At 35.1% G+C, this 27,227-nt stretch overlaps 3 protein-coding genes across 3 annotated transcripts in view; 1 reads left to right on the top strand and 2 right to left on the bottom strand.

The window, feature by feature from the left end:
- The window catches only part of LOC134838964 (proteasome activator complex subunit 3-like), a 78,003-nt gene that overhangs the window by 7,617 nt on the left and 43,159 nt on the right, over positions 1-27,227 (bottom strand). The gene's annotated exons all lie outside the window — the stretch shown is intronic.
- On the bottom strand, positions 2,592-26,992 carry LOC134839642 (uncharacterized). The gene is made up of 13 exons (XM_063855259.1): positions 26,760-26,992; positions 26,146-26,426; positions 25,689-25,850; positions 25,054-25,201; positions 20,329-20,549; positions 19,727-19,933; positions 17,863-18,890; positions 16,406-16,479; positions 15,774-15,897; positions 14,805-14,936; positions 14,442-14,595; positions 13,733-13,966; positions 2,592-3,438 (listed from the first exon to the last, which is right to left on the bottom strand). Exons 1-13 carry the CDS (start codon positions 26,987-26,989, stop codon positions 3,236-3,238), a joined length of 3,198 nt encoding a protein of 1,065 aa, XP_063711329.1. The 5' UTR covers positions 26,990-26,992; the 3' UTR covers positions 2,592-3,235.
- LOC134840346 (putative transmembrane ascorbate-dependent reductase CYB561 homolog) lies at positions 7,261-9,215 on the top strand. Its single transcript, XM_063856109.1, has 3 exons — positions 7,261-7,943; positions 8,233-8,442; positions 8,898-9,215. Exons 1-3 carry the CDS (start codon positions 7,677-7,679, stop codon positions 9,195-9,197), a joined length of 777 nt encoding a protein of 258 aa, XP_063712179.1. The 5' UTR covers positions 7,261-7,676; the 3' UTR covers positions 9,198-9,215.

Here is a 27,227-nt window from a genome sequence, read left to right as displayed (position 1 = left end):
TTTGGAGTACCCAGACAGCCCCCAACTACAGGTTTAGGAATTTCAAATTTTTTTTTTAAATATAAATTTAAGTTTTCTGTTAAATTTTATGAAAAAACAATAAAAAACGTCATATCTCAAAAATACAAAAAACTAAGCAGTCATATTTGGAGGCAAGATTCGCAATCTCTGGAGTACTTTGACAGCCCCAACAACAGGGCTAGGAATTTCAAATTTTAAAAAACTTAAATTTAAGTTTTCTTTAAAAAAAAATTTGAAAAAATTACAAAAAAACGTCATATCTGGAAAACTACAACGACTTGAGCAGTTAAATTTGAAGGCAAGATTTGCAACCGCTGAGAGTGCCTTGACATCCCCCAACTACTGGGTTGGGAGCTTCAAAAATTTGAAAAGAAAAGATAATGTTTTTGAAAAAATCACAAAAACCGTCATATCTCGAAAACTACAAAGATTTGTGCCGTCAAATTTGAAAGTAAAATCTGAAACTCCTGGAAGTACATTGAAGACCTCAATATAGAGATGAAAACTTCAAAAAAAAAATTATAACTAAGTACTTTGAATAATTAAAAAAAAGTTGAGACTAAAACGTTGAAAATTTCATTTTTTTTGAATTTTTTAAAATCCAAGTTTTCTGAAAAATTAAAAAGAAATCATAAAACACGACATATCTCGAAAACTACAAGGAATTGAGCAGTCACATTTGAGGCAACATTCGCGACCCCTGAGAGTACTCTGACAACCCCCACTACAAGAAGGGGCATTTCAAATTAATTTTATGCTTTCTTGATCACAAAAAACATCATATCTCGAAAAGAACACAGATTTCAGCAGTCAAATTTAGAGGCAAAGTTCGCAACTCCTGGGAGTACTCTGACAGAGCCTCACTATATAGATGGAAACTTGTGAAAATTTTAATATCTAAGTTCTTTAAAAAAAATCCTAAAAAACGTCGTATCTCAAAAACTATAAGGATTTGAGCAGCCATATTCATATATGGAGCACAAATTCGCAACCCCTGGGGAATCCTTATAGCTTCCCGTCATTGGGTTGTTACTTACAAAATTGATGAAATAATCCTTGGCATCAAATTGGAAAATCGAAAAAAAATCTTAATCATTGCAATGTACGATATAGCTTAAAGGTGCAAAAATTCTTTTGTTAAACATTCAATAATACGTTGAAAAAGCTTAAACATGGCGAGATAGTGAAGCCCGCATTTAAATACATAATAGATTAAAACGAGGGTTTAATCAGCTGAAAACCTCCAGATGTTGATTTTTGGCCGCAGCGTCTCCGAGGCTTCAACTCTATATAATTTGAGCCCAACCGGCTAATACAGTGCCATTGAACTCAAGAGCATTAAGACAACTTGAGGAAGTGAGAAAAAACTGTGAGCTAGGTATTTTTTTCTCAACATTGACTGACACAAAAAACTTCGTGAACTCTCAAGCGTTTATAATAAAGACCTATTAGCCCTGAGTAGCATTTCACGAGAAAATTGCTTCAATGCCGAGAAAAACTGGTCTCAAAAATTTGGGTTTTCAGACTAAATTAACGAACTTGACGATAGACTGATCTTAAAACTTAATTCAACTACAAACTTAACATTACTTCATATATTTTAATTACAAATTCTTGCAATTTTGCAATGAACTTAAACGCCCCTTCCGTGAAGCAAAAATATAAGTAATTTGAACAAAAACTGCATAGGGAATTTTGCATTGGGAAAAAATTATTACTGAAATTTACTCTTTTAACAGCGTTGTCGAAAAATTTAGTGCTTCGCGTACAACAACCGGTTATCCTTGTTTGCGCCTCGCATTGAGCTCAAAATTGAGTACAAGGTGAGTGCAAGGTGGTGACTCTCGTAAAAAATTACGCTTGCCAGCAATTAAACGCTTGCCAGTACAACGGCCCTCAAATACACTTTCGAAAATCAATAACCCAGTTGCTTGGCCTGAAATAAGGGCGGTGAACTGCTGCCATAATAATTTATTTCTCAACAATTCAAAAACCTAGCCAATAGACAGTTGGAAAAGAATCATGAACGCAAGGAAAAAAATACTTCAACTTTCGAATTTCAAAGAAAAAATTTATGGTCCTAAAGCTCTTTGAACTTCAACAAAAATCATGATTAACACTTTTTGATAAAATCAATTCAATTTGAGAAACCTGGATCAAAAGGAAAGATATCTATTTCACCGGGAATTCTGAAAATTCAAAACCATTTTCGAAATTAGAAGTCGATCACGTTTTTCGTGATCTTTACATTTTTGCTGTTCAATAGTGGATTTTGCTCTTCCTTTTAACAAAGAAAATGAAGTTTTAAACTTTCCTGAAAAAAAAACGAAAAATCACCAAGACAATCAACAGTACTCACTACGTTCATCACTCTCAAAAAAATAGGCACGAATCAAAAGTTTCGTAAACAAGAACCCTCTGATGATTCTATGGGTTGTGAGGAGAGCGCAGGGCTGTCTTTCATGGTCATCCCTTTTTTGTTCACACATTAGAGTTGTCTGTGGCAGATTTATTCATATAAGCCTATTTTTCATCGTTAACTTTTCTACGGTTCCGCAACAGAAAAAAAAACGGATACGAAATTAAATTGACTAAATCAAAAACATAACATGAGTTGGTTGTATTATCTGAATAAAACAAAGACACATATCAAAATTTTTCACAATCAAGACACTAAAAACCAGAGACAATTTATTTTGCATCAGGTAAAACAAAATATTTTCGGCAAAACTCAAAAAAGCAAACAAGATAAGACTCAAATCCTAATTTCATTACCCATGGTAAAGGTTAAAAAATTATTGCACCGACAAGATGACAAACTTAAAGCCTCGTGAGTGAAGTTTAACATCTAAGCATGAATGGTTGCGTGAATTGTCGACTCAAAAGTCGAGATGATGAAATTTGGTCTGAATAATTTGAACTGAATAGTCTTTTTGAAATTATCTAACTTTTAATCGATTCTGAATTAGTAGCACTCTTTTATTCTCGGTACCGACACATCTTACAAGCTAATCGGGCCAGATATAATTTTGACAAGCTGCAGTTCTAGGGAAAATGTGCGATTTTTCAAATTGTTAAGCTATATTCGACCTTTCAACCAAAAAGCTAAGTTATCAGACTACTTAAGATTTGAATTGGCCCAATTTTACTGTATATTTTAATGTATAGGACCCGATAATTCTGTTTTGTACGCAATAACTCTAAATCCACTCATTCAATCAACAATGAAGGATATTGAGTCGTTTGGCTTGGCGTTCACGACTGGGTCCCAAATGGCCGTACTGCGCCTCTGCATGTATCTGGGCTTGTTCACGTTGAACAGGGAGGGCAAGTAAACGTCCTGCTGGTACGCAAACTTCAGTCTTCGGATTTTCTTGACTAGTCTTCGGTTTTTCTGCAGAAGGAAGATACTTTTCCCTGAAACAATCATCACATTCAATGAGCAGAAGCTTAATTGAACTTTGAATGAACATTTTATAAAAACTATTCAATTAACCCAATCGGAATAATTTTGATTCATAGTTAATTTTTGCTCTGCTGGGGAAATTCAAAAATATATTCAGTTAGGATAAAAATGAAGCAATTGTTTTAAAGGGAGTGCTTTTTGACGCCAATTTCGTAAAGTTTCGAGCGTGATTGTTTCTAAAAAGAAAAACATGATCACGTAAGTGAACACAGAAAACGTAATTGGAAAAAAGAGTCCATGAACGCAAGTAACCAAAAAAGACTCACTTGTTTTTCAAAAAAACTTCAACTTTCCATTATCAAAAAAAAATGTATGACCTTAAAGCTCTTTGAATTTCAAGAAATATTATTGATTGACACTTTCGATTACAATAACCCAATTTGGGAAAACTGAATAAAAAATTAAAATCTATGGAAATCTGAAAATTAAAATCCACTTTCGAAAAGAGAAATTGATCACGTTTTTTGCGCCATTTTTTCTTTTGTAACTGAAGGGCAAATTTTGTCTGCCTTCAAGCAAAAAAGAACCTGAATTGAACTCTGGTGCACATATTCCTACTTTCATTCATAAAAGCATTACTATGTATGAATGCGTTTCTGTAGTTATTAGAGAATTTTCCTATAATTTATTTCTCTATGAATTCTATGATAAAATTAACCTAAATTGAGAAAATGGAATCAAAAGGTAAAATTTTTATTTCACTGGGAATTCTGAAAACTTAAGCCCACCTTCGAAACTAGAACTTGATCACGTTTTTAGTGACCTTTACACTTTTGTACGATAGTGGAGTTTGCCTTTCTTTTTCCAGAGAAAATGGAGTCAGTTTAAACATAGCCAACAGACCGTTCAAAAAGAGTCAATGAACGCAATTAAACGGAAAAACATACTGGCTAGGTTTTGTTTAGAAAAAATATCATCAACATTTTGTGCTAAAAATAACCCCATTTAAGAACACTAGATCAACAGGTAAAAAAATTTTCCACGCTGGGAAATCTGGAAATTAATTCGAATTTCTACAAGACTTCGATTTCGTTTTTCGTGACCTTGACACTTTTGCTGTTTGACAGCAGAGTTTACCTTGCCTTTAACAAAGGAAATGAACTGAACTTAAACCGGAACAAGCGCTCGTATCAAGTCAAAGGCGTAAAGCTTCCGACAGCCTGTGCAGGTCTATGGAGCAGTGTTCGCTTTTAAAAAAATGATGAGCTTTCACGAATGAAAATAAAAATACATTTGAGCTTTTTTGAAAATCATACCACCACATGCTATGTAAAGTACCAAGAAGCTATAAGGCATTAAGCAATTATTAAATAGACCCAATAGCAAGCCTCAAGTCAATTTGGAACGATTTCTAAGACGGATTAAATCTCAGCACGAAAAATAGCACGAAAAATATCGCGCTAAAACGTCGCGCATATAAGTTGTCCCAAGCTGGCAATTACTCGCTGTTCAAAAGAGGAGCTTGCCTTCTTTTCAACGAAGGAAATGAACTGAGCCTTAAAAGAACAATTCTTTAAAAAAGCATGAAGACTTAAATAAGAGTATTAAAAACTGGATCAGTGGGTATATTTTGTTACGAGAAATCTGAGAAATGAATTTAACTTAATCTGCAATTTACCTAACTTTTAGCACGTGAATTTGAATTGAACGTTAAAATTCATGTTATATGTATGAATGCATTTTGCTAGTTATTAGAGCACTTTAAATCTTTTACTGAGAAAAACCATAACGTCTTAAATAGAGTCTTCAAAACTCTAAAATTCACTTCGCCAGTCAATGCTTATAATAATCAAAAAAAATTTCAATTTTTTAATTATAATGTTCTGTTTTGCCAACTTCTCTTGAAAAAAAAACAGTGACGACTCCAACCGTACGACTCCTACAGATTTTTGAAAAAATTTCAATTAAATTGCTGAAAAAATTTAAAATTCTATCAATTTAAATTATTTGTTTCAAACTGAAGTCTGTTATTTAGATTGAGTAGACTAAGCGTTTAAATCATATTCAAATTAATTAAAACAGCTTTTTAATGGACATAACTGCTACTATCTATAATTTATAATTTTTAAATAAAGACGAAACTACGAAAAAAAAATCAGTAATTGGCTAACAGATTTACTCAAATTTGGTTTTAACGAAATACAAAAAAAAATTATCACCAACACCTCGATGTGCAGTGGCTCCAACCAAGACACGATCAAGGGGCAAATTAAAGTTTGTTTAAAGTCAAGCTACTCACACACGTTGAACGAATACTTCAGGGGAACCGAGATTTAAAATAAAAAAGGTCAGATTATCCCCAGCGAAATTTGTTTTTTTTTCTAAACTTAACCATTGTGCTGTCCGGCACCATAAAGAGACTCTAATGCTACGACATCAGCTTCTGGATCAGTCAATTTTATCGTAACCCTGATCACCATCTTGACCGCACTGACCAAAATGAATACATGCGTTCAATTTTCCACTAGCAAGAACAACACCCAATAAGCCGAGTATGGCACCCTCTCAAAGTTCTCCGCTCTATTACACAGAGCATTTGAGTGCACATGTTGTAGTTGTTGTAGCTACATCGATCTCTGATTCGAATTTCTGATTGAATTGGGGAGATCGATTATGTTGAAGAGATTTAGGGAATGTTCATTTAAATTTGGTCTTCGTCTTGTCAAATCTAACACTGCAGTTTCCCCAGGGCCTCTAGCGGCAAAACCGACGTAGAAGAGGAACCACCTGTTACACGGAAAGCGTCTGCAGGCTGGTGTCGACACCGCCTCTCTGTATAGCACGCCCAATAGGGAGGTTTGATGTTTTAAAAATATGCCCGTTATAGGGGCCAGGTTTTTCGGCATGCGAAAAACTGAGTAAAACTCCATGCTCCTTTTAAGCGAGTTTTTTTAATTGGCGCGGAGAACTGAGAAAAAGTCCCGTTTCTTGAGGTTATGTGTTAAGCTGCAAGTGTTTGGCAGCTTCTTCGGGACTCTCCATAAGCTCTCGAATTTAAAGGAGGTAGGGTGTACTCGGCAATTAAAGAGTTCGGTGGTGTGTGGCCCTATGTATCAGCTTGGGTAGATGCCAGGAACACTGTTGTTCAGTCTGCAATAGTAATTTTTTAGATGTGTCGAGTACCCGGCTCTAAGTGTACAACTAGTTTTCCGGTCAAGTTTGTTTTCGTTTGCTGATAAGTGGTAATATACTGCAAATGGGAGCCCAATAGTTCAAGACACTCTCCCAATAGCCTTGTAGGGTATTGAGTGTTTCTTTGGAGAAATCCCAGGTTGTGCCAGCAAGTTTTTTGAGAATATTGTTTCTTTTTCGGAGTTACTCGCAGGTCTTGTTGGAAGATTCATGAAAGTTCAGCAGGTTGTCAAAAGTAACTCCTACAATTGTTTGGTTGCCTGTTGTGGGTAGTTTTCTACCATCGACCATTACATTTGCTTCAAGGTAAAAGTCTATGTTGAAAAGATAGATGTTGTTGATTTGTCTTTTGACAGAGAAAGATTTCTGATCTTAACCCAGTTGTTGAAGCTTTTTAGATATGAATTCATTATTTCTGTAATATTTTGATGTTGACATCTGGTGTTGTGACTGTTAGATCATCTACGTAGGTAGTTACTCAGATGTTATCATTGTTGGGTAGGGGCAATTTGGGTATCTAGAGGTTAAATAGAACTCGTTAGCTGCACTCATCATGCTGATTATCTTTAACCAAGCATTGAACCAAACTCAAACATCGACTTCGCATTCTCTATGCAAAGGTCGAAAAAGTCTACAGTAACTAATAATTGAGCAAAAAAAACTGATTTTAAAACATGAAGATCTTTTGCCTTTATATCTGTATATATTTAATGGCTAGTCAAGATCATTCAAGTAAATTTTTAAACTCAATGTTACATTCAGAATTGATTCATTTTGGTATTAATTGAAGGCGTGACGAAAATTTGCGGTGTTTCCAGCCTTGAATGTAAATTTATGTTCTAGCTAATTAATTAAGCAACTACTTTAGACTCAGAACCAGGCTGATTTTGCCGTCAATTCTGTTACGGCTGATTAATCCAGTTACTGCATCAGCTTACTTTCGTCTTTTAAAGAAAAACTTTTTGAATAATCTCGTTCTGATTTAAACTTAAGAGCAACTCTAAATACAGACTTTATTCAACAATCCGTTTTGTTTTTATAAAACGAGAGTTCTGGCATGTCTGACATAAAAGAAGGAAAACCATTAAGTGAAAAAGTAATTGGGAGCAACCGGCTGATTATAGTTTTGGTCACGCTGGCTGAAGTTTGCGGTATCATCAGTTTGGCCCTACTCGTGCACTGGTTAGACAAATACTACGAGGGATATTCATTTCACAAAGATGACTCAGCTCTCTTCTCATATCATCTTATTTTCATGCAAACTGGGATGATCTTTCTCTTCGGAAACTCAATTGTCGTGTTCAGATTCTCCAGTGCGCTTCCTGTTTGTAATTTTGAAAATTTCATACCACTATGTGTTCTATTTATACAAATGGTTGTATTTGATTCAAAAAAAAAATCCCCGAGGAGCAGTATTTTTTTAAAGACATCATTGAACATATTATTATATTTCTGCATTGGCAAATTGAACAACTGAGAAAACCATTTTCATTTTCAGCCTTGAAATTCATTTTCATTTTCAATCGCTTTATGAATATTGAGGGCGATATGAATTAAATATAGTAACTGTAAGACGATAGCAAATCTTTCTACAATGTTTTGATGACATTTAGATTCCTCGACTGATGCTCAAAATATTGCACGGAGTAGCCCATGCTCTAGTCATCTTCTTTATCTGCCTGGGCATCTACAGTGCGGTGCGGATGAAGAATGTGTTCGGACATAATGACATGTACAGCTCACACTCCTGGTACGGAGTCCTCACCATCGCCTTATTCTTCATCGAGTTCGCATTCGGACTGGTGACTTTTGCGACGCCAGCGGTAATTTTTTTATACTACCTTTTCTCTCATCTTCTTGATCATTACATGAACCAGAAACGGAGTTATCCTCTTAGACGTAAAAATATTACTACTAGTATGAAGAATCAAATCAAAGCTACGTTTTGTCATGCAACGCAAGAGTCGTTCTATCGTTTCAATGGTATCAGAAGATATGAAACAATTTCTTGCTTTCTTACACATGTATATCCGATTTAACGACAGGCAGACATGAATGATAGTTTTTCAGATAATCGTGGTTGCCAGAAAAAGTGGAAAATATCATCAACTATTGTAGTATTTTTGTAGGCTCGGTTAATTTTTTAGTTGATGTTTCTGACTATTTTTAACTCTTTTTATACAAAGTTGAGCGAGAAAAATAGGAACTCAAAAAATAAATGATATTTCTAATGTCAGTTGTAACAACCTGATTTTCCTTAAACCAAATCCTGTTTTAGTTTTCTGACAGTATGAAGCAGAAGCTGCTGCCTCTGCACCATTACATAGGAGCATTGACCTTTATCATGGCCTTTGTTACTGTCATGACCGGTATCCCACGTATGAACGAATTTGTGGCAAGGACCACTGGAAAAAGCTACGCCGAATACCCTGCGTGGAGTATCGTCTCAAACTTCTACGCCCTTTTCACTGGCGTGTTTGTGCTGCTGATCATGATTGTTATAACAAATTCGGCGTTCAAACGACAATCGAATAATGCTTCATCTGCAAAAGATGAAAAAGCTGCAACTCAATTTTAATTTGATACTACTCAACTCAGCCAGCCATTTATAAAGATTTACAATTTAATTTTGCGGATGATTTTCAAACTTCGTTTGAGAAAACAGTTTCAGCGCAGAACGATAAGGAACGCCAACAGACAATCATAATGATAATCATAATAATCAAAATTAATCAGAATAATTATCAAATAAATGTTTTCATGCTATGCGCTCTACAAAAATGTACGAAACTTTATAGTTTAACATTCCAGGCGCACCAGCTTGAGCGGACACTGAAGGATATCCAGCCTGTTTAAAGTGCCGCGAACGAACTTTCCAATTCTCGAGAAGCATATGTTTGTCACGAATTATTTAAATTCTGAAAACATTTTTGCTTCTAATACTTTGAAACTATATGAATATCTGGCCATTTTTAAAAAGACAAAAAGAGGATAACAACATGCAATGCTCAAAAAAAAAATATTTTTTTTGTCAAAAAAATACAAGTCAAAGACATAAAGACATATCAGGCAGCTAGATTCATCGTAACTTGACATATCTAAATACATATCTGTGAAAAGTTCCGAACCAACTATATAGTTGTCTCCTAAATTGATCAAATCTGATTCATTCAGTTCGATAAACTGCGATAAAATTTTCGTGTTAAATTTCGCCAGAGCTTTGAATAGTTTACGCGTACGTACAGATAATCATTTTTGTTCCAACTTTCGATACGAAAGTAACGGAATATTTGTGCTCGGGGTGTCTTTTTTTTTCTTCAGACAAATTTCGACTTTTTAACTAGCCATTTTTGACGAAAATTTTTTATATCATTCGAAAGGTATCGTTGTCCTGAGCTCAAATTTGAAAAGATAATTCACCTGTGATCATTTTTCGTTAAGTTATGGGGGTTTAAAGATTAATTTGGGACAATTAACGCGCGATATATTTCGCGCTATTAACGCGTAAGCGGAGATTTAATCCGTCTTAGAAATCGTTCCAAATTGGTTGAAAGCTTATTTGCCATAATCGATTTGTTACAAGTGGCGAAACCTATCCTTTTGTACTTTATATAGCGTGTGGGGGGATGATTTTTATGAAAAATTTCAAATTTTAGAAAAAAATATATATTTTGTTTTATTACATTTAATTTTATAATGTTATTACTGCTCCATAAACCTTAATAGGCAGTCGGAACATTCAGGGCTTCGCCCTGATACGAGCAGTCTTGTTTGTTATTTATCCTCAGTTGTTGCTTTGTTTTAGACACTAGAGTCGTACTTCTAAAGAAGCAATTCCGTCAAAGTCTCCATGAAATTGTTAAGTAACTCGCTGCCATGTTCAGACCTTATAATTGAATGAGACGTTTAAAATCTCATATTTGTGTAGCTTACACAAGGAACAAAATTTTTCGGTTCGTCTTACAGTTCTTTCTTCTTCAAATCTGTTCCGCCTAAATTATTCGCAGGAAAAAATTCTGCTGACGCTGTAGAACATTTAACTTGAATTTATTAGCAGTACCATAAATCAAAATAGCGTACTGATAAATGGGTTGAATATATTGCTTAAAAATTAAAAGTACAACTTATATAACTATGAGATAAATTTATTACAATTTTTCGTTAACTTCTTGGTCAAGGATTACACCCAAGTATTAGACATTTGGTTTTTTCTCCAGAAAACGATTGTTCCATTTAAATTGAAGGAACTATTTTTCCCTGTATCAAAGTCGTTTTTCCCTGTATCAATAGCGTACTGATAAATGGGTTGAATATATTGCTTAAAAATTAAAAGTACAACTTATATAACTATGAGATAAATTTATTACAATTTTTCGTTAACTTCTTGGTCAAGGATTACACCCAAGTATTAGACATTTGGTTTTTTCTCCAGAAAACGATTGTTCCATTTAAATTGAAGGAACTATTTTTCCCTGTATCAAAGTCAATTTGTTCGTGCCATCCATTTTGAAATTTGTGAAAGATCGCTTTCAATGTTTTCGATTCTCTATGAAGATTTGTATCATCAGCGAATAAAATGAAACCAGAATTCTCTACTGCTTCAGGAAGATCAGTTAAATAGAGCAGGAAATTCCTGACCCCTATGGGACGCCAGTTTTGACTAGTTCCATGTTTGACGATGGCAAACATGTTTGACTGATGGTAATCTTGATTACAAACAAACTATTTTCTATCAGAGATAAGAATTTAGAAAGTGAACAGGATAGGATGCGTTAAGCCATACAATTGGCATTTTGCAAGTAGAATTGAATGATCAACTGTGTCAACGGCCTTAGTCAGATCTAAAAACATACAAAATACAAAACTTTTTCTGTTTTTACCCGCTCAGAGATCAGCTATGGCATCAACTGTTGACCTTTTGTTCTGTAATCATCTGTTCGACCGATAACTTTTTTAAAACTTAATAATCTTTACCATGCGCTTTTTGAATAAATTCTTGAAAAGTTAAGCAAAAGTTAGAAGGAGAGAAATTGTTCGATAATTGCTACACACTAGTCGAGTGCCTGCTTTATGAAAAGGCACAACTTTTAGACAGTTTGGATAATAAGTTTCGTTCACAGTTGTATTGAAGATATCACTAAGTTTTGGGAAAACTTCTGGTTTTCTTCTTAAAGACAACATTTGAGGTTCTATTATCATCCTCACTTATTTTATTCGAATACTTCTAGACTGTCAAATTCAAAAAGAAACATCGAAACAGACTATTTTCACTTATGAAACCTCACAAGTTCCGTTGAAGTTTGTTTTAGCCAGTTCTGGACCAATTGACACAACCAAAATGTTAAGATTGATTTCTGCGTCTCATTCTTTGTTGAAATCACAAAAATCTTTTTGTAGATAGTGATGTCTCTTTACTAAATATATTGGCATGGAGATCTTTTTTCTTTTTTCAAATGAATTTTTTTAACTTTCTGAAAATGTTTTATCAGAATGATTAATGAGTCTTCCGTTTTCAAATTTATGGTCTTTTAAGTAGTTTTGTCTGAACGTTGCAAGCATTTTTCACTTCATTATCAATCCAGTATTTAACAAAAAACAAATTTTGTTTGAATGGGTAAAAAAAACTTAAGTTCTCAATTAAAAGTTCATTCAAAGAATCAAGCTGTTCTGCATTTAAAAATTGAAATTTGGTCACATTTTCCTGAATTAGTTTGTCCAGGCCCAAATTGAACCATTTGTTTTCATCTTTCAATAAAAACCGTTTTCTAAAATTGACTTAGATGTTTTCATTTGAATCGCTTGTTGATTCTGAGTTTAGCTGAACAAACACACCATGGTGATCAGAAATCCCATTTTCTGACATTATAGTTCTGCAATCAAACTTCGCAGAAACTATATCTAAAACAGTACTACTAGTTGCAGCTATTCTGATAAACATTTGTTGAGACACTAAGTTAAAATTCAAAAGTTTCATTTGATCAATCAAAATCAGTTTCTGTTTTGAGTTCTCAGAAATATGAGATCTCCACATAACATATATGTTTCGCTTCCGAATCTAAGCGAAGATCAAACAACTGTGTCAAAAATATTGGAAAAATCTTATAGCCGAGTCTCCGTTAAAACAAGAAGATATGATTTTTGTGATTACGTTTCAAAAAAAATTCAAGTTTTTCATAATTTGCTCTCAAAGAGCAGACGTTTTGTAGCAAGAGCAAGTCAGTGATTGGACACAGGCGAAGTTGCACTTCGCATACACAACCAAAAATATCACCGAACGCAACTGGGAAAACTGAATGCGTAAAACATTGAGTCTACAAAATTTCATAAGTGACGAACGCCAATTATGAGTGTACATAATTGATAAGTGACGCAAGCCAATTAAGACGCATTAGCAGTGCCAGTCAATTTGAAAAAGAAATTTACCAACTAACATGCCTCAATTTATAGAGCGGACGCATTTAAACTAGGACACGAAAAAGTTCATTAAAAACATCCGAACCTGCCATGTTCGAACCTTCTTATTTTGCTGCTGGTCTCTCCCTACCTCTACGCTACGGTTCCATGATGCCTTGAAGCTAAAGTGCTATTTGTAATATAATAGTCTGTGTTAATATCCTTAGCATTGGCTGTACTTAATAGCTGGATCAAAATGAACACTTTCAAAATGAACACATTTTGTCGCAACACTATTTACCACTTAGCTTGGAAAAAAGAAAGTTCATACTATAACACAAGCTATGCTTGTGTAAAAAGAGTCAATGAACACAAAGAAACATAAAAATTACTTTATTGTTTTTTGAATAAACTTCATTTTCGAGTTTCCAACAAAAAATTATGACCGAAAAGCTCTTGAACTTCAAGAGCAATTTATTATTGCCTGTTTTTTGATAAAATTAACCCATTTAAGAAAAAACTGGATTATTAGGCAAGGTTTTTATTCCGCTGCGTAATCTGATATTTTAATTTGATCGAAACTAGAAATCCATCACAAAAAAATTATCAAGACGTATATAAGGGTATCCAATACGTTCATGACTCCTAACATCTAACACTCCTAATATTAAAAAAATATAACAAACAAGAAGCATTCTTGCTAATATAAATACTACTTACTCTTCGCCCATTTGGGCACTGGGAGCTTGGGTCTCGATTCATCATCAGTCTCCATCTCTTCGTCATCATCATTGTCAGGTACCAGTTCTGTCAACTTGCAGTACATGTGCCTCAATCTGGGCACTGGAAGTGTCTTAGGCTTGCTCGATAAGACTGAAGGCGGCAGTCCCTTCGCTTTAACAACACCAGCACCAACAGATGCCAATGAGGACGACGAACTGCTACTACTGCTAGCTGCAACAAAGCAAGCAAACTAAAATTACAACAAAATGAAGCGAGGGGGACCTTTCCTCTTCAGGGATTCGACCCGACCCAAAGGGTACCCCCTTTGTACTATTTTGAGATATCCCTTTTTGGCTGACTGACCCTGAAATTTTTCTAAAGGCAACTTTGGCGCCAAAAAATTCTAAATTGGGGGGGGGGTTGGAGCGCCGAAAAAACGCAATTTTTTGGTTAAAATTTTCCAAAAAGTGCCTCAAAACCCATTTTTTGGTATGTTTTTTTTTCAAAATTTTGCCTGCGTCGCAGAAAATTTTGCCAAAACAGAGTCTTTATAGTGCTTTGGCAGAGCTCAGAAAATCAATTTAGTCGACCTAAAAAAAGTCGAATTTTTTTTTAAATCCACCCCCCTCTCGAGAAAATCCTAGATCCGCCTCTGAAATGAAGCATCAATTTATTCTACCAAAATTGTTGAGTTTCAACGGCCTACCAAAATTGTTGAGCTTGAGTGCTACTGTAGACTTGAAATTTGATGCTGCTGCCGTCAGTTGATTTGAAGAAGAGGATGAAGCAGGTGGCTTTGATGCCTTCGTAGGAGGCTTGGCCGCTGCCGTCGGGTTCATGTTTGCCATATTCAATTTAGCCTAAACGCAATAAAAATAAACAATGCAACACTTCGCAATCTGTTAGAACTTGCCAGACTGCTAAGCTTTTGAAATGAATACACAATTTAATTCATCTAAACTGGTTCCAAATCGATGCTAGTTTAAATTATAGCAAATCAACACTTCCCAGGACACCCTGAGTGACTGATGAATGGGGGGGGGGGGGGCGGTGTTAGATTGAGACTGACCTTGAGAGCTCTCTCCTCGTTCTGTCGCTTCCTCTCCAGCTGTTCCTGCTTCTTCCGCTCCTCTAGCTGCCTCAGTCTCTCTTGTTGCTTTCTCTCCTTCTCCTCTAACGCAGCCTTCTTCAGCTCCTGTTGCTGAAACAAACAAACATGCATTCATTTCACACACAAGCTCTTTTTCCTTTCCCTAACTGCAATTTTTATGAATAAATTTTTGTACACATTGTCCGATTGTTAAAAAATGGCATGCGGGCTAATTAGGCGAAGGCAAACTTTATTGGTCTGGCTATTTATAGCCTTATAAACTCCTCGTTACACTATAAAATTGACAAATGTGAGGTGGGAGGGAGAGGGGGGGGGGGGGGGGGGGCACACTCAAAAAGAGCCCACACATATATACACAGAATAAACTTTCTAAAACACGAGGTTACTTTTCCTGACCTCATATCGCAATATTTGAATATAATAGTATCAGAGGCATCGCGAATGAAAAAGCTGCAAAAACGTTCAGTGAGGCTATATCTTCAAAAAAGCCCCCCCCCCCTAATAAGTGCCATTTCTTCGGCGTGGTGTGATTAGAGAACTACACAAACGCGTAGAAAATTAGTGATTTAGGCGTAATCGACACAGTTGCCTTCAAAAAGCGAAGAACAAAAATTTTAAAAATTCAAGTATTAAAAAAAGGCTGCATATTTTTTCAGTATTTTTTAGATTTTTTTTAGAATTTCGTTCGAATCACGATTCAAAAGTCTTTACTGTGACATATCTTTCGGCCCATTCTGATGGTTATTTGTGGAACCTAACTTTCCGTGAAAAAAAAAACTAAAATACACTCGAATACAAAGTCCCTCCCCATTTTCAATGGTCGTAACAATGAATGCGAGATGATCAATATCTAGGGAGCCTTAATTTTTCATTTTAATTTTTATCTATAAATGTATCGCCATTTAAATTGACCTATTCTCGACTGACCTGCCCTTTGGAGTGCAGTTCCAGCTTCTGCTTGTTCAGATCTGGGTTCCAGAAGGACTTCACATTGGACACTATGTGACCTCCTCCACTACGAGGAACTGACTTGAATCCACTAAGGCCGGACCTACAGCAACGCAACATATATGAATACGTAATTTCAGTATGTTCCACTTTAAACTACGTCTCTCAAAATTGATGCAACCTCCAGATTAATTATTCTTTTCGATCAGCTGCATTTTCAAAAAATCACTGATATTTAAATTTCCCTAAAATACAACTTTTTCAAATACTTTTGTTATTCGACTCGTTTTTTTTTAAGAGAACAAATCTGCAGCCGATAAACCCATGTGATAATGGCTTTTGTTGCTTATCAATTGAATCTTCATGAACGAGTCAAAGTTAGGAACGACGAGTCTCAGGTAAATTTCATTCATATAGCAATGCATTCACTTTTTCTCGATACTGGTAAATATTCCACTTGAATCCGCTTCCACTTAATGGTCGCAGCAACAAACTGCCTGACAACTAATTTCAGCATCTAATGTCAATGCATTGTAATAAATTTCATTCTTGTCTTGGTTAATTGAGGATGAAAATATCAAGAGAGTGTTTTGAGTCAATTGTTTGCTCACCCTGTGAGAGTAGACGTGATTGGGTTGATCTTCTTCATCAGTGGAGTTGCCTTGCTCACACCACCGCCCACCGTCTGAAAAAACCAACCGAATTAGCTAAATTTCAGAGCAGTAAACTAAATTATATCAATTCAAATTTTTCGTTGTACGGTTCTAATTGAAAATTTTCCCTCTTCCCATATCAGCCAATCGCTATGCATGCATTGTTTTAAAGTTAAATTTGGTGATTAAATATTTCTTGGTGAATTTTACTTATTTTATCAAAAACTAAATACAGACGCGAAATGGAGCTTTACAAACCTAGATCTACCAAAAAGCTAGAAAGTTTTTCTCTATTTGTCAAATATGAATTTCAGTTTGAGAAACAATTGCAATAGAACAATTTAATGTTCAATTAGGATGGGAAAAAAACTTACGAAGCACGAGCGAAGCCGAATATACTAAAGCAAACACCCGTCGAGCTGACAACATTGTGTTCATAAAACTCAGTAGACTTGACGAATTTTTTTAGCTCAAAATTACATGAGCAAACACATTTTACGCAGAAGCGAAGCTGCGCTTCGCAAACACTTGCGAGAAAACGACCAACAAGCAGCTCTAACAAGTGAAATAAGAAAAAGTAGAAATAAGCCTCGAATTAGCAAAAACTCGGCTACGTGTTGGATTCGAATTTGCAACCTAGCACTTGAGTCTCACGCACAAGCCACGGATGCTTAAAATCCCCAAAAGCTAGCCACCAATAACGCAGCTACATAATCTAATAAATTACCAATTCAATTCAGCAAAAGTAGCACAAATACAAAAAGACACAATTTTGCATGTAATAAATTGGAAAGGGTAAAGCCAAATTATGAATAAATAATGCATTTCAAAAAAGCTGCGAGATTCAAAGAAATTCATTGAGTTGAAAATTTTCTGAAATCGAGCTTTTTATCATTATACTGCTGTTTGAAACAAATTGCTTTTTTTTGGTTCATTTTTAAAGAATTAGAAATGCATCAGCTGTGTTAACTGTTTACTAATCAAATGTCAGAGCACATATGATATTATACTGCTACCGCAGCCTACTGATTCAAAAGCGCCACCAAAAGTAGCTTTTTATTTGCGACTTAGGTTGGAAAAAAGCAAGTTCGTACTAATACACTTTAATTCGTAAGTGTAATTATCAAGTGCACTCATAAATGCATTTATATGTATGAATGCACTTCGGTAGTTATTACAGCATTTTAAGACTTTATCCTGAAAAAATACGAAAACAATATAAAGACCTATATAAGTGAAAATCTCTCCTGTCTTCAATCTCTCCCTATAAGTGCCTTCACTACGTTCAGTGACACCTATATATATTCTCTTATACTTAGGTTGAATACATGCTCTTTCCATTCATAACCCATTTAAAATTATAATTTACCTTGGACAATGGAGAAACGAGTAAATTTAAACCCATTTAAAATTACCTTGGACAGTGGAGAAGGCATGAAACGGGAATTATTCATGAAGTTCACTCTTGTTGCGTTGTGTGCATTTGACGTGTTATGATTGTCTGCAAACTGTTTATGATGAAAAGACGTTACAATTTTTGAGCCTCCAACCGGCGGTGGCTTCGCTTGAAAATTTGCCGCAATTAAGTTCGTTTGCGAAGATGTCACTAGCGGGCTTGAAAATTGACTGTAGTTCCCTTTACACGAAGTTTTAGCCGAATAAATTTCGCAATTGCTTTCTTCACTTTCATCTTCATCTTCTTCGATACAAGCTTTCAACACATTATTTTTCTTCATTATGTTCGGGATGAAGGGCGAGACAGGAAACTTCCGTTTCGGTGTGTCATCCCGCGACAACGAGTTTAGTATTGTTCCGCCGATAACTTCGCCAGTCTCGTTAAAACCATTACTTGTAATGTCGGATTGGTGCATTGATGAGACAGGTCTGAAGATTCCCGATCGCTTCATGTCTCCGTGCTCAGCGAAACATTCGCGACTTGGTTCTCGGAAAGTCACTTGACTATGCTTTGTCTTCCCCGTGACAAAAGTCTTTTGAGCATCTGCATCTTCAGTCAAACGATTCACAGTTTTGTTGACATTAAATGTCGCATTACTTTCGACCAAAGGTGTTTTAGATCTCAGTGATCTAACAATTGGTGATTCTACGTTTTCTTCTTGCGGTTTTTGGACTTCAGGGGTTTCTGTTTTGTCGGTTTTCAAGTCCGAGGCACTTTTCACTATAATTTTCGAGAAAAATTTATCTTGTTTTGTAAGTAGAGGCTTCAAAACCTGTTGGTAGCGGTCACCCCATTGCCCCATATCATTCGAGGCTTTCTGTGAACTTTCTGGGTGGCTGTTCTCATCAGTGTGAGAATGAATGGATGATGACTTTTTGCTCTTCTTTCTTTTCGGTTTGTTGCTTTTCGTAGTCGTTCCGCTCGACTTGACTGTCTCTAGTGTAATCACAGGCGTTTCATCCATTGCTTCTTCATTTGAGTCCACATCTTAAAAAAATTCCCAAATAAATTATCGCGAATGAGCCAAAAATTTGTTTGAAAAAACATAGCCAAAAGACAGACAGTTGGAAAAAAGTCGTTGAACGCAAGCTTTTTTTTGAAAAAATCCGCTGGGGATACTCGAAAAATTTAATCATTTTGGACTAAAGTCGAGCTATTTTTTTTATTTGCCTTAGTGTAAATGACCTGGTTTTTTACCCATTTTCGTTAAATCTTCAGCGTGATTGTTGCTACAAAGATAAAACATGATCATGTAAATGCACATAGCAAACGGAAAAAGAGGTAAAGAGTCAATGAACGCAGGGAAAAAAAAACAGACTTGTTTTTCGAAAAATGTGAACTTTTCAATTCCAAAAAAGATTACCTTAAAGCTCTTTGAATTTTGATATAACCTAATTTGAGAAAATTGGATCAACAGGTAATTTTTTAAATTCCACAGGGAAATCTGAAAATTAAAGTCCAATTAAATCACCTTTTTGCTGTTCGACAGCGGAGTTTGCCTTAATTTCAACAAAGGAAATGAACTGAACTTAGAAAGAAATCAAAAGTCAAACCGCAAAAAAAAACTAAATTTGAGCGCGAACTTATTTGATCTTAAGACTTTCCTTCAAAATTTTTTAAAAATCATCACGATCTATATAAGAGTCTTCACTACGTTCATCGAATCTTAAAAATTCCAAGCCTTTTTTCAAATTATCTGAGCCATTTGATAGTGGAAAGGAAATAAGCTGCAAAACAAGACGATTCAACGACAAAAAAATGTTTCATTTGAAGATTATTTATTGGTCTTTCAGCTTAGCGGTTGCTTAAATCAAAACTCTTACCTTGCTGTGCAACATTGGACGTCTTTGATTTTGATTTGACTCTATTCGAATTTCTGACTGATCTGCTCTTCATGTTGCGCGTCTTCAGTCTAGTCTCTGATACAACCTCCTCAGAAGCAGCAGCAACATCCTCCCCTATTTCTGACCGCTGCTTTTTGCTGGATATTTTGTGTAATTGCTGTTTCTTGGCACTTGCTTCTCGATCCCCTGGAAGATTCACTATTATGATAGATCTTCGCAATAACGCCGTTTTTGGACACCTCGTTCAGTGAAGCTTTACCCGATGAAAAAAAAAACATTTTTATAATTGAACTGCTTAGTTGTCAATTAGTGATACGAGAATATATAAATTCTTAACCAATCTTATCCCATCTGATTCTATCTTGATAGTATGAATTGAACACATAGCACTGAAAATCAATTAACTACAACTGAACGTCGAGTACCATTTCATTTTTCCTATCGGAGAACGAACAATTTGAAGGCCGAACAGACAAAGTACAGAAAATGAGCTTGCAAAAAAAACGCCGAGATAAAAAAACTCTTAAAACAAAATGTCAAAATTCCTTATGATCACAAAAGCTTTTAATCAACAGACGGACCTGAACTGTCTGATCTGTCCTTCAGCGACGCCCTGTCCCTCTTTGCCCCCGACCCACTTCTGAGACACTGATCGCCTCCTCTCTTACTCTTCTTTTTCTTCTCTTGACCTTCTACATCAATTTCCTTCTCTTCATTCTCCCCATCTTCATCATTTTCTACTATTATAGTTTCTGTTTTCTGTTCAGACGACGATGCTTCTTTGGAAGTTGGCGTTCCCTTACTAGCAAAAAAACAAAAGCTAAATTGTCAATATTATTATATAATTTAGAGTAGGAAAATGCACAACGCTGAACTGATTGAAAAAAAATAAACGCGAAAACGAATTAACGCTAACTAATTTTGGAAAAAAAAACTTGTTTTTTTTTTCAAAGAAAAAGGAGGAATTTTGAATTCGGGTTTGTTTTAGTTTTTTGTTTTCCATGCAAAATCAGCTACCACAAATAATATTCAGAGTGAGTTGAGTGATACATCATATTAACGCCCTTTTAGTCGTGGTTCGAACATTTGAAAATTTCCAAAAAAACTTCCCAGTGTCGAGAGAAACCGGTTTAAAACTTTTGAGTTTTCGAGCGAGTAAAGCGGCTAACAATAGCATATTTTACACAGATGCGAAGCGTACATAGCAAGCAACTGAATGATCAGTGAGATAACAATAACTAACTGGAAAAAATGAAAAAAACTGGAAATACGAAAGATTCGATCACAGAAAAACATACGAGAAAAAAAACCACTAGCATTAAGAAAGCTTTAAGTACCTTTCGAGCGTCCAATAAAACAACAACACGTGGTAAGATGTCAGTTGGTCCGAAAACAAAAATACCAAAGGAAATGGTTGTCATAAAAAAAATTTTCAGCGATGGAAAAGTTTAACTTTTAACTTTTATACTACCAGCTGACATGATTTTTTAAAAGTTGAACAATCACTTTTTCTCCTTATACCGATGCAAAACTAATTCACTAAAATGACAAAACAAGAACCAAAATCAGTAAGGCCGAAAAAAATTCGAAGCGAAATAAACCCAAGAAAAACGGGAAATATACCAGTCAGGTATAGTAATTTTAAAAAATTAAAGGACTTAATCAACGACACTTGAAAGTACAACTAAAACTGATTACAGCCCAAAAAAATTGCGTGGTGGCAAGTAAGCCGACAAAACATAAGCCGACAAACTATAATCCGATTGCTCTTTTTTCCCGGAAAACAATTTCATTTCAGACACTGAAAAAAAACAAGATCCTGCCGGGACTCGGACCTCTGACATTATTTTTGGCAACTGCATTTCCTCCAGACCACATACGATGGGGCATAAAAATTGCTACGGTTCGCTAATAAAGAAACATCAATTTCAATTACAAACGTGTAAGAAATTTATTTACCAGAAAAAAGTCTAGTTCCAGATTACAAGACACCTGCTCTAAGCGAATGTAAGAATTACAAATTACATCATAAAATCAAAAACTACTTTAAATTACGATTAAAAAAACTATACAACACAAGAAAGGTAAAAAAGGGCAACAAAGCCGACAAAACATAAGCAGTCAACTAGTAGACGGTCATTTTTTGATACTTAAAAATTTAGTTAAAAAAAAACAGGAGCTGACAGGATTCGAGTGTAGTCCCTTAGCATGTCATCAAAATTTTCTACGCAAGAAATTATTTTTTCAAGAAATTGAACGTATATTTTGCAGAATTGAATGCTGCACATTTGATTCAGTGATTTTGTTAAACTAGTAGTTAACCCGAAAACTAAAAAGTCTATATTCCGATTTCATAACGGTTGTTAATCACAAGCGTAAATAACTTAGAAGCTTGCGATAGCAGAAAGTCTTTTCTGCTTCGAAATCACTTCCAGCTAATTGAAACTTGTTTATCAACAAAATGGCTACCGACTTTTACAATTGGCTAGAAAAAATGAAAACGAAATGCAGCTGTTCCCGACAATTCATCGAAAAATTATACAAATGCGCAAAATTCATGTACCTGCTACAAAAATTGAATGATAAATGTAACCGGTCACTGAAAAAAGTATAACCACGATGGCTGGGCAAAAGAAAAAAACAATCAACCAAAAAACATTGTCAAGGAAATAGAAAAAAATATTGACTTGTTTTTTTTGAAAAAATCCTTAAGTTTCCAAGAAAGAAACTGATGGCCTCAAAGCTCTTTGAATTTCTAGAAAAATGATGACCGACACTTTTTTTGATAAAATTAGCCTAATGAGAAAACTGGAGCAAAATGTAGCTTTCATTGGGATATCTGAAAATTAATATTTATTTTCCAAACTAGAAGTAGATCACAATTTACGTGACAATTGCTGTTCAATAGAAGAGTTTTCCTTCCTTTTAACAAAAAAAATGAACTGATATTTAAAAAATCAAAACTCAAATCGCCAAAAAAAACAAATTTTGGCGTTAACCAGCTTTTTTCTGAAAAAGAAAACAGCAAGAAAAACCACCAAGACCTATATCAGAGTATTCACCACGTTCATGGCTATTGAAGCTTTTAGACTTTCAAGAATTGTTCATGATAGGTACTTTTTAGGAGAATTAGAGCAGCAATAATTTCAATTTCGTGAGACGAGCTTAAAAAATTCAATAAACAGCTTGAAGAAAAAACAAGCAACGACCAAAGACAAAGTTTGACATTTCTATTTTTACCATTCTATGAATAAGTTATTTACGGGAGAAAAGTCTAGCATCCGGTTGTTATACCCTTGCTTTTGCAAGGAGGATAATATTTCAAAACGAAAAAGCGTTTTTAGGAGTCTTTTCGCATTTTTATTGATGTCAGGACAGAATACCATGTCATAAGATACCAGGGTTAAAAATACCACTGCAAACTATTTTTTTACAAAAAAAACGTGTTACAAGATCCCATAATTAAGAACCGAAGATATTATCAAAGAACGCACAAAAACGCGTACCGAAATAAGATGATTTATTCATTTGATGTAATGTATTTAGCAAATAGGTTGCCACCATTATTAAATATATACACAGAGACAAAGGTGAATTTGACAGCTATTGTGATACACCACTAACATAGCATGGCAAGCTAGAAAAATGTTTTAAAAAGGCCACCGAATAGCTATATCTATCAAAGCGTTCATATCAAAAAGACATTCGGAAGAAAACATGCCGAGAAAAACAAATGTGTGCATTACAACAGAAGTAAAACTGCAAATTCGCAAACAGAAGCAAAAAAAACGGCAAATGAAACTAAAGGAGTAAAAAAAAACGGCAAATGAAACTAAAGGAGTCAAAAAATGAAAAAACGGAAAAGGATAAAACTAATAAAAATCCTGTTATGTGCCGTAATCAAAACCCTGACCTGGATATTAAGAGTCACCCGTCCTAGCATCTGCGCCATGTTCACATAGCAACTTTCAGACACTAGCCACCAATAAACTAGATACAAAGATATAATGCTATGCAGCAAAAGTAAACCAGATATAATGTTATAATAAAATGAAAGCACCCTTTTAATTGAGACTTGGGTTAAAAACAAGGTGATAATGAAAGATGACACTAAGCTTTGCTTGTGCAATTACCAATGCAATAAAAGTTACGAAGCGGTACTTAAGCCGACAAAGTTGGGCAATAAAACATTTTTAGTGATTATCTTTTGTCACGACAAAAGTTTTTGCGCTTCACACGACGTAATATGAGCGAAAAAACCGATACAACCTTTAGGCCGAAACAGCCAGACGAAAATATTTAGGTAGAATCACTTTCTAGATAAAAAAAACGTCAAACAAAGTAAGACTAATTTGGAGTTGTTTTTACCTAGAATAAGTGTCACACTGGCCGGATTTTGTGAAGGCCAACTAGCTCAAAACATATCTGTGTGTGTAGAAAGATCTGATTAGTCGAGAAACTGTGAAACTTAATGTGAAAAGAGGTCTATTACAGGGTTGCAATACCCTTCTTTATCGTCTTTTAATAAAAAGCCTTGCAATGCACCAATATACGTCACTGTATAAGCACAGGCACTCACAACTTTAAGCACTTTATTCATTATTCCGAAATTTAATCGACCGAGCTTCAGTCAAAACTCAAGAAGACAAAAAGAATTAGCAAAAAACATAGCCAACAGACAGTTGGAAAAGATTCATGAACGCATAGAAACAAAAAAAAATTAACCACTTTTATGAAACTCTCGAATTTCGAAGAAAAACAACTATGGCTTTAGATCTCTTTGATTTTCAAGAACAAATTATGATTGCAACATTTAAAATAAAATCAAACGAATTTGAGCGAACTAGATCACTAGATAAAATTGTATTCGCTCGGAAATCTGAAAATTAAATTCCACTTTCGAAACTAGAAGTCAATCACACTTTTCGTGACCTTTTTACTTTTGCTGTTCGATAGTTAAGTTTGCCTTCCTTTTAACAAAGGACTTAATTGAACTAAAAAAAAAGAAATCGGAAGTCAAACCGCGAAAAATAAAATATCAGCTGAGCGAATTTTAAGACTTTTTTCTGAAAAAAATCACTAAGACCAATTTGAGAGTATTCACTACGTTCATGGCTCTTGTTAATATCAAAGGTCTTCGTTATACGAACAATGGTTAGATCCTTAGATAACACATTTTGGAGGATTGATCTTGCGCAATTAAAAAACTGAACTTATATAAAATCATATCGTTTGAATTGCTCAAAAGTGTTATAAAACACGCACGTAGACATTATCGCTTCATCAAATAATATCGTTTCACATACCCTTGCCTGTTAGATGTATTTTGTTTTGCTTTCTTCACCGTCACAATGACTTCTGCTTCCTCCGTAGAGACATCAAGTGTGTCTTCGTCAATTTCGATCACAGAAGTTTCTGCCTTCATCAGTGTAGATCCCTTCCGCCCTTTCGAATCTAACAAAGAAGACAATTTAGATCTCATTTCATTCTATAACTTTTTTGATATTTATGAACTATGAAAAATGAGTTACTTTCGGACCTTTTTTTATGTTTTTGCGAAATTTACGAAATGGCATTTGAATGGTTCTGCTTTTAAAACAAAACTAAAATATACAAGGATAGCCGGTTGCTGTTCAAGTAGCACAGAATGCTCCGACTATAATCATAAAACTGCAAATAAAAGTTCTTCAAATTAGTAAGTTCTTGAAAATGCCACCCAGTCCGATGATTATTTGTGGCACTTGATTTTGAGTCGAAACAAAGAAAAAAACTAAAACACACCCAAATACAAAAATACTCCCCGTTTTCAATTGCCGGAGCAATAAATAAAATTCAGTCATTGCTACTTAGACTGTCACAAAAATATATTTCCACGAACAGGTTGATTACCAAATCAAAAAAGCTGCCAGGAAAATGGCTTTAACAGTAAACGAGTACTCACAGTTCCGTATTCTTAAGCTGGCGTTTGACGCCGCCTGCCTCGTTGGTCTCCCACCTCTGTTTGTGGCCTTCGGACTTTTCTTACTCACTTTTCCCGCACTACCTTGCACCTTTTTGATATTACGCGTGGAACCCTTCGGAGGCTTCTTGCTCTTCTTGGAAGCTACAACAGAAATTATCCATCAAGAACGCTTTTAAAAGTACCCTGGTACCATGACATTAAATGTTCAAAGAGAAGAAAAACGATTAGTGAAATATAAAATAACTTTGTGCTTCTTCAAAAGTCAGACTTAGGGAGCCGTCAAAATGTATGAATACTTTCCACACTTAATCTTTTAGCTTTATTTATGACAATTGTTTTGATTATCGCCTGTTTTACCTCCTGTGAATTAAGATCGATTCCTCAACCAAACTTTGGTCTCGTGTTGGAATATTTTTGGGATAAATCTGCGACTCACATGATACTGCAGAGAAAGGCATGTTTAGTTGAGACCCTTCAACTTCAGCTGAAACTCGCTTTCTACCTCCTGCTTTCACGTGGGATCCAATCGGTGGAACCGGAGGCTTCTTACTCTTTTGTGACTCCACCGTACTTACTTCTCCCTTAGAAGCCGTGGATTTCAAGGGTTGGGTGTTTTTTCTGGCATCTGTTTCTGAAGTAGGTGTTGTTGGCTCTAACTCAGTTAGGGTGCAGTCCAAAGTTTCATCTTCTTCGTCGCTGACTGATTCCGCCGAATTTCTACGTAAATACAGCAAATACTATACCAAATTAAAACCAATTATTTGTTTTTTTAAGTTGCTCAGTTTTAATTTGATAATCATGTCGTTACTCCAACTAACACAACGCATTCCAGCAAGGATGATTTTCGGTCACAAAATCTAAACAACATGATTTGGTACTTTTGTAGCAAAATTTTGGACGTTATAGATCTTTGAAAGGACTCAATAAACCATTGATAATATATTTCGATAACTCATAATAAGTTATCAGCAGTACACAATATTAAAGCTTAAGTATCAGATATCAACTTCTTGTACCAAAGAACGAAGCAAAAAGATACAATTGACTAACTTTAGAACTCTTTCGACACATGTGTCTCTGAGTTCCGTGATTTCTTTAATGTGCTCGTCAAACTTCCTTTTCAGCCGCATCACTTCTTCATGGGCAAAATCTAGGAGGTCCTTGTCAACGAATGAGAACCTCCCTGCCTCCACTTCTGTATTCTGTCCTACTAGAACATTTTGTTCATGTTGCTTCTTTTTGGTTTCCTGTTTTTTACTTACCTGTTTTGTCTTAGCCATCAAACCTCTGAAAAAAATCATTTTAAATCCTTTAAACGATTCTTTTCAGCAGCAACTGAGAAATTCGAGAAAACCATTCAGAAGTGAGAAACAAAATAGGGAACAAGAAAAAAGCAAAGTTTCACAGCTGCAAAAACTCAGTTAATCCGAACATGGACTAAAAGTTGTAACTTATTGTTTGTTTATCTCAAAACTATCGCCAAAAAATTTGAATAGTTGCTTTTATTATACCAACCAA

The sequence above is a fragment of the Symsagittifera roscoffensis genome, chromosome 2 (assembly GCF_963678635.1).
Source record: "Symsagittifera roscoffensis chromosome 2, txSymRosc1.1, whole genome shotgun sequence".
Lineage (NCBI taxonomy): Eukaryota > Metazoa > Xenacoelomorpha > Acoela > Convolutidae > Symsagittifera > Symsagittifera roscoffensis.
This window is presented reverse-complemented; position numbering and strand designations above follow the sequence as displayed.

Coding starts and splice junctions, on each gene's coding strand:
- LOC134839642 (XM_063855259.1), bottom strand. CDS start 26,989: ATGGCTAAGACAAAACAGGTAAGTAAAAAACAGGAAACCAAAAAGAAG. Junction 14,937..15,773: donor AACTGCACTCCAAAGGGCAG/GTCAGTCGAGAA, acceptor TGTTTGTTTCAG/CAACAGGAGCTGAAGAAGGC. Junction 14,596..14,804: donor ACGAGGAGAGAGCTCTCAAG/GTCAGTCTCAAT, acceptor TATTGCGTTTAG/GCTAAATTGAATATGGCAAA.
- LOC134840346 (XM_063856109.1), top strand. CDS start 7,677: ATGTCTGACATAAAAGAAGGAAAACCATTAAGTGAAAAAGTAATTGGG. Junction 7,944..8,232: donor GATTCTCCAGTGCGCTTCCT/GTTTGTAATTTT, acceptor GATGACATTTAG/ATTCCTCGACTGATGCTCAA. Junction 8,443..8,897: donor TGACTTTTGCGACGCCAGCG/GTAATTTTTTTA, acceptor ATCCTGTTTTAG/TTTTCTGACAGTATGAAGCA.